The 8,224-nt window shown below is 37.7% G+C and overlaps 1 protein-coding gene across 7 annotated transcripts in view; it reads right to left on the bottom strand.

The window, feature by feature from the left end:
* The window catches only part of ZNF565 (zinc finger protein 565), a 34,842-nt gene continuing 26,618 nt past the window's right edge, over window positions 1-8,224 (bottom strand). For all 7 annotated transcript variants that reach the window (XM_045441130.1, XM_045441123.1, XM_045441126.1 and 4 more), the window contains one exon: window positions 1-3,726. In XM_045441130.1, the coding sequence (XP_045297086.1) occupies window positions 2,456-3,726 (1,271 nt within the window). In that variant the 3' untranslated portion in view covers window positions 1-2,455. The remainder of the gene's footprint in view (window positions 3,727-8,224) is intronic.

Genomic DNA, 8,224 nt, shown 5'->3' with positions numbered 1-8,224 from the left:
TTTATGTGCAAGGATATTTATTATACAATTGTTTGAAAGCAAAAATAATGGAAAAAACTAAATTGACAGGATAAATTATGAAACACATATACTATGCAGCTGTTAAGGAAGAATAAGGCAGCTATATATGTATCAATATGATCCAATTTCAAGGTGTATGGATAAGCAAAAATAACAAGTATAGAAATTTGCTACCATTTATGTAAAAATCTTTTTTATAAAGAGTGTTATGTGTATGTCTACACTTAGGCAAACATAAAAATCAGGCAGTACACACAAGAACTTGACAGCAGTGATAGGTACATAGAGTAACAGCAGAGATGGAGTAGAGATTATATACCAAATTGTAACTTTAAGATATTTATCCTATGAGTGTGCTGTTACTATTCAAAGCGACACTTTTTAATGTCATAGCTTTGAACTCCTCCAAATGTACACTGTAATCGTTAAACCACTTAAAGTAAAATGACATACAGAACACTACTTCCTAATCCTGTGTAGGCAGTGACACACACAGAAAATATAGGTGCTTTAGTCAACAGTCTGGATGTCTGAGAAGATGGATGGCATCAGGACACAACAGGCCCTGTGCCCCAGCCACTGCCTGGACTGAGGGGATGTTTCCTTAAGATTCCCCAGATTCATTCACAGGCTCTGATCCGTGTATCACTAGGGTTGGATCAGGGCTCTCTCCCCTACCATTGTCATCTCCTGGAGTCATATCAAAATTCTGAAAACATAATTAATCCACGACAGGTGAAATTCTAGACATTCTATTTAAAATTAGCTTCTAACTTTAGCCCCATGTCAGGCTCTGTGCTGACAGCTCAGATCCTGGAGCCTGCTTCAGACTCTCCCTCTCTCTCTGTCCCTTCTCCACTCACACTCTTTCTCAAAAATAAACATTAAAAAAAAAAATTTTTTTTTTAATTAGCTTCTAACTTTGAAGAGATTGGATTCAATTAGCAGCAATTTTATTTATATTTATTTTCACAAATGATGATCATCTACAATTTGTTTCTTGGGAGCTATCCTTTTTTTTTTTTTTTTTTATCATAGTTTTATTTAGCCTTGGAAATGAACTGGCAAGCTTCTCTCAGGGATTATCTATCTGTTCCTTGAAGTTTTAGTAGGCTAAACTGTTTTTAAAGGGAAGAGCTTTGATGTCTTTTTATGTCCTTCTACAATCATTCAGGTATTCCATGTCTTCTTAAAACAGTTTTGATACTTTTGTAAAAATCCATTTTCTTTAAATTTCCAAATACATTAAAGCCAGGCATAGTAGCTATTTAAAAGAAATACCCACCCCTTCCTTATTCATAAGACTAAATGTTTTTCTTGTAGTTCAGAGTTGTCAGTCTTCCATCTTATTATATTGTTAAATAAACAACCTTCAGATTCAGCCTACTGTTGTTTTTTACTTTTTATTTTTAATTATCATTCTTACTATTGATATGGGTTTATGTGGTAATTTCCCTCTAATTTTTAGAGTTGACCATTCATCCATTCAATAGGCTTAGTATGTGACTGGCAATGAGTAAGTGCTGGAGATCTACATTTGGAGAACAAAGCCCTTACCTTCAATCCTGGGGTGACAGGAACATAGCTTTGGCTGTACGGAACTGGTTTTGATGTATAGAATTTTTTGACTGCTCTTGAGTTATACTGGGAAGTGGCTTTAGATTTCTAAGTGGGTCGATTTCTTTTGGCTACTCTTCTGTTAATTTCTAATCTTGTGACTTCCTAGCTTTCAATATCATGAAGACCTTCTTATGCTAATTATACTTTACTACTGTTTTCCAGAATGAATTATTGTTAACAAGTGGTTATGAAGGCTTTTTGTTATTTGGCACATTCATAAGGCCCTTCTCTCACATGAACTCCTTAACAGTAATACTGTTATAAATTAACAACAATAACTAACATTTATTGAACTATATATAGGGTTTATAAAAAATATCTGATAGTCCTCAGGAGAACTCTATCAGGTAAGTATAATGATTACTGCTTAAAAATAAGTAAACTGAGAAACAGGAAGATTGCATAATTTGTTCAATGCTATACAGTCGGTAACTGGTGGAACTTAGATAATACTAAATAATATGTATATCATGGTAAAAGGCACATTCAGAAAATACCTTAATAGGGTCATTTTCTCTTAGGAATTCTCAGAAGCTTAACACATTTTGTGTGGTAACAGAAAGGTTTTCTATAGTCACATTAATATTTTTTTCAGCATAAGTTTTCTGATGCTTAGTAAGCAGTGAGTGTGAGGCAAAAAGAATTCCTGCATTTATAGAATTTTCTTCTGGTAGGAATAATCCCATGTTCCGTAATGGAAATGACAAGTAAGGGTTTTCTGACATTAATCACATTACATTACACATTACCTAATATTGAGTCAGGTGTGAAATCCATGTAAAGGCTTTCCTATACCCTTAACATTCAAGGCTTTCTAACCAGTATGGATCCTGTAGTGTTCGATAAGCTGCGAGCCAAGAATAAAGGCCTGCCCACATTCTCTACATTCATAAGGTTTGATACCAGGATGAATTCTCTGATGTTCAGTAAGTTGTGAACTACGAATAAAGGCCATTCCACATTCCCTACATTGATAGGGTTTCTCACAAGTATGAATTCGCTGATGATGAGTCAGTTGTGAAACACGGATAAAGGCTTTCCCACATTCCTTACATTCATAGGGTTTGTCACCTGTATGAATTCTTTGATGTTGAATAAGGTATGAACTACGACTAAAGGCCTTCCCACAGTCCTTACATTCATAGGGTCTGTCACCAGTATGAACCCTCTGATGTCGTGTAAGCTGTGCATGTTGTCTAAAAGCCTTCCCACATTCCTTACATTCGTAGGGTTTCTCCCCAGAGTGAATTCTTTGATGTCGAGTAACTTCTGAGCTATGAATAAAGCCCTTCCCACATTCCTTACACTCATAGGGTTTCTCACCGGTATGAATCCTCTGGTGGACAGTAAGCTGTGAATGCTGTCTGAAGGCTTTCCCACATTCTTTACACTGATAGGGTCTTGCACCCGTATGAATTCTCCGATGAACAGTAAGTTGTGAGCCGCGAATAAAAGCCTTCCCACAGTCTTTACATACATAGGGTTTCTCACCCGTGTGAGTTCTTTGATGCAGAATAAGTTGTGAATGCTGTCTAAAGGTCTTTCCACATTCTTTACATTCATAGGGTTTGACACCAGTATGAAGTCTTTGATGTAGAATAAGTTCTGAAGTACGACCAAAGGCCTTCCCACATTCCTTACAATCATAAGGTTTCTCACCTGTATGAATTCTCTGATGTTGAACAAGGTGTGAGGCACGACTAAAGGCCTTCCCACATTCCTTACAGTCAAATGGTTTTTCACCAGTATGAGTTTTCTGATGCTGAATAAGGTGTGAGCCACGGCTAAATGCTTTCCCACACTCATTACATTCGATCAGTTTCTCACCAATCTCATTGTTCTGATGTAAAGTGAGGGATGTATGATGCTCAAAAGTGGGCATGTTTTCATATGTGATTTTTACTTGCTTGAAACAGCATTCCTGAGTTACTCGTTGTCTTTCAAATTGGCCTTTGCATTCCCAGTCATCTCCAAAACTGGAGCCCTCAAAATCACAGCATTTAAGGCTTTCCATGATCTCCCAATTGAATGACTCTACTTCAAAAATATCTTTTTGTGGAAATTTCTCACACCTGGACTCCAGCTCTGAAAAAGAAAAAAAGAAAGAAAGAAAAGAAAAGAAAAGAAAAGAAAAAGAAAAGAAAATACAAGCAAGCTTCATTAAGAGAAACAAAAAATTTTATAGCTGACTAGAGAGACAAAATGAAAATAACCTTAAAAAGTGAATGGCTTATGTAAGTCTCAAATATTGCTGTGCAATTTCTTTTTTTTTTTTTTAATTTTTTTTTTCAACGTTTATTTATTTTTGGGACAGAGAGAGACAGAGCATGAACGGGGGAGGGGCAGAGAGAGAGGGAGACACAGAATCGGAAACAGGCTCCAGGCTCTGAGCCATCAGCCCAGAGCCCGATGCGGGGCTCGAACTCACGGACCGCGAGATCGTGACCTGGCTGAAGTTGGACGCTTAACCGACTGCGCCACCCAGGCGCCCCGCAATTTCTAAAGAGTACATGAAAGCACAAATATGATGAGGTGCCAGAAGGGAGCAAAAGAAATTAAGCTGGGTGTTCTTAATTTTTATAAAGGTCTCTCTTCCACATCTTGCACCTGCCTTCATAATACTTTTATCAGTTGTAATTAGATTTTCATTTACTTATTCATCTGTTGATCTTTTTGTTTTGTTCCTCCTAAATATCCCCAAAGGTAAAAATACAGCCTTTCTCACTAGCTTTTGTAACCAAACCGTAGTATATAATAAACTTTTAATAATGGGTTGTTTGATGAACAAATACTGCATTCTAGAGACAGATAAGTAGAACACAATAGAAAGCCAGAAAGAGACTGGAGTTTATATGGAAATTGAATTTATTATAAAGGTGGTATTTCAAAGGGGAAAAGGATAATTTTTGTAATAAATAAAGTTTGGACAACAGGATACTCATTTGGAAAAAGATAAAAGTGTATCCATCACCAAAAACCATAAAATACCTAAGAATAAACCTAACCAAAGAGGTGAAAAATCTATACACTGAAAACTATAGAAAGCTTGTGAAAGAAATTGAAGAAGACACACACAAAAAAAGGAAAAACATTCCATGCTCATGGGTGGGAAGAACAAATATTGTTAAAATGCCAATACAAAGCAAACTACATATCCAATGCAATCCCTATCAAAATAACACCAGCATTCTTCACAGAGCTAGAACAGAAATCCTAAAATTTGCATGGAATCAGAAAATACCCCGAATAGCCAAAGCGATCCTGAAAAAGAAAACCAAATCTGGAGGCATCACAATCCCAGACTTCAAGGTGTATTACAAAGCTTGACAAGTACCATCAAGTACCATCAAGACAGTATGGTACTGGCACAAGAACAGACACATAGACCAATGAAGTACATAGATCTCTACAGAACAGAGAACCCAGAAATGGACCCACAAACATTTGGCCAACTAATCTTTGACAAAGCAGGGAAGAAAATCCAATGGAAAAGAGACACTCTCTTCAGCAAATGGTGTTGGGAAAACTGGAGAGCAACATGCAGAAGAATGAACAAGGGCCACTTTCTTACACCATACACAAAAATAAACTCAAAATGGAGGAAAGACCTAAACATAAGACAGGAAGCCATCAAAATCCTAGAGGAGAAAACAGGCAACAACCTGTTTGACCTCAGCCACAGCAACTTCTTTTTTTTTTTTTTTTTTTTCAACGTTTATTTATTTTTGGGACAGAGAGAGACAGAGCATGAACGGGGGAGGGGCAGAGAGAGAGGGAGACACAGAATCGGAAACAGGCTCCAGGCTCTGAGCCATCAGCCCAGAGCCCGACGCGGGGCTCGAACTCACGGACCGCGAGATCGTGACCTGGCTGAAGTCGGACGCTTAACCGACTGCGCCACCCAGGCGCCCCCACAGCAACTTCTTATGTGACATGTCTACAGAGACAAGGGAAATGAAAGCAAAAATGAACTGTTGGGGCCTCATCAAGACAAAAAGCTTCTGCACAGTGAAGGAAACAATCAGCAAAACTAAAAGGCAAACAATGGAATGGGAGAAGATATTTGCAAATGACGTATCAAATAAAGGGTTATTATCCAAAATCTATGAAGAACCTATCAAACTCAACACCCAAAAAACAAATAATCCAGTAAAGAAATAGGCAAAAGACATGAATAGACACTTTTCCAAAGAAGACATCCAGAGGGCTAATAGACACATTAAAAGATGCTCAACATCACTCATCATCAGGGAAATACAAATCAAAACCACAGTTAGATATCACCTCACACCTGTCAGAATGGCCAAAATTAACAACTCAGGCAACAACAGATGTTGGTGAGGATACAGAGAAAAAGGAACCCTTTTGCACTGCTGGTGGGGATGCAAACTGGTGCAGCCACTTTGGAAAACAGTATGGAGGTTCCTCAAAAAATTAAAAATAGAACTACCCTATGACCCAGCAATTACACTACTAGGTGCTTATCCAAAGGATACAGGAGTGCTGTTCCAAAGGGGCACATGCACCATCGACAATAGCCAAAGTATGGAAAGAACCCAAATGTCCACTGACTGATGAATGGATAAAGAAGATGTGGTGTGTATACACAATGGAATATTACTTGGCAATCAAAAAAAAAAAAAAAAAAAAAAAAGAAATCTTGGCATTTGCAACAATGTGGATGGAGCTAGAGTGTATTTAAAAAAATTGTTTTTTAACATTTATTTATTATTGAGAAACAGAGAGAGACAGAGCATGAGTATGGGAGGGGCAGAGAGAAGGGGAGACAGAATCTGAAGCAGGCTCCAAGCTCTGAGCTGTCAGCACAGAGCCTGACGCGGAGCTTGAACTCGCGAACTGCGAGATCATGACCTGAGCTGAAGTCAGATACTTAACTGACTGAGCCACCCAGGTGCCCTAGAGTATATTATGTTAAGCAAAATAAGTCAGTTAGAGAAAGACAAATATCATATGATTTCACTCATATGTGGAATTTAAGATATAAAACAGATGAACATAAAGGAAGGAAAGCAAAAATAATATAAAAACAAGAGAGAGACAAACCATAAGAGACAAATGCAGAGAACAAACTGAGGGTTGCTAGAGGGGTTTTGGGTGGGGAATGGGCTAAATGAGCTAAGGAGGGCGTTTGTTAGGATGAGAACTGGGTGTTATATGTAAGTGATGAATCACTAAATTCTATTCCTGAAATCATTATTACACTATATGTTAACTTGGATATAAATTTAAAAAAATAAAAATAAATAAATTAGATACAAATTTGTCATTAAAAAAAAAATGTATCCATATGTTATGCCACCATATACCAGAACAAACTGCAAGTAGAGTTTTTTTTTTTTTCAACATTTATTTATTTTTGGGACAGAGAGAGACAGAGCATGAACGGGAGAGGGGCCGAGAGAGAGGGAGACACAGAATCGGAAACAGGCTCCAGGCTCTGAGCCATCAGCCCAGAGCCCGACGCGGGGCTCGAACTCACGGACCGCGAGATCGTGACCTGGCTGAAGTCGGACGCTTAACCGACTGCGCCACCCAGGCGCCCCTAGAGTTTTAATGTTAAAAGAAAATGGAAACCATACAAATACTAGGAGGAAACAAAGTAGATACTTTATAACCTAGGTATGGGGAAACCTAACAATGAAACAATGACTCAAATTCCAAAAGGAACCAAAGCGAAGACTAGTAAATTCCATATGTAAAGGTGAAAAACAAAAGAAAACAAAACTTGCACATGAACAAAAAACACCAAAAGTAAAATCAAAAGACAAGTGACAGGAAAATACTTAAAACTTAAAAAAAAATTTTTTTTTAATGTTTATTTATTTCCGAGAGATAGAGTGAAGTAGAGGAGGAGCAGAGGGAGAGGGAGACACAGAATCTGAAGCAGGCTCTAGGCTCTGAGCTGTCAGCACAGAGCCCAACATGGGGCTCGAACCCATGAACCATGAGATCATGACCTGAGCCAAAGTTGGACGCTCAACCAACTGAGCTATCCAGGTACCCCCTTAAACTTATATAGCAGGTAATGGGATAATCTTTATGATTTATGAAAAGTTCTTTAAAAATTGAGAAAATATTGTCAAAAAAGTTAATCATACAATTATCATCTGATCCAACAATCCCACTCTTAGGTATATACCCAAAAGAAGTGAAAACAGGCACTTAAATACTTGTATATCCATGGTCACAGGAACATTATTCACAATAGCCAAAAGGTGGAAAGAACCCAAGCATCCATCAACAGACAAATGGATAAACAGAATGTGGTATATACACACAATGGAAAACGCTCAGCTTTTCTGAAAATTCCAGTAAGTGCTACAACATGGATGAACCTTGAAAACATTATGCTACATGAAATACATGACATACCTAGATTAGTCACATTTATAAAGACAGGAAGTAGAACAGAGGTAACTAGGGGCTGGGAGAAAGGGAAAATAGACAGTCATTGTTTCATGGATAGAGTTTTTATTTGGGATAATGAGTAAGTTCTGGGGTAGTGGTGATGGGTGCCCAACACTGGGAATGTAATTAATGCTACTGGATTGTACACTTAAAA

Source organism: Leopardus geoffroyi, chromosome E2 (assembly GCF_018350155.1).
Source record: "Leopardus geoffroyi isolate Oge1 chromosome E2, O.geoffroyi_Oge1_pat1.0, whole genome shotgun sequence".
Classification (NCBI taxonomy): domain Eukaryota; kingdom Metazoa; phylum Chordata; class Mammalia; order Carnivora; family Felidae; genus Leopardus; species Leopardus geoffroyi.
The sequence above is the reverse complement of the archived record's forward strand: the minus strand, read 5'-3'. Positions and strand labels throughout refer to the sequence as shown.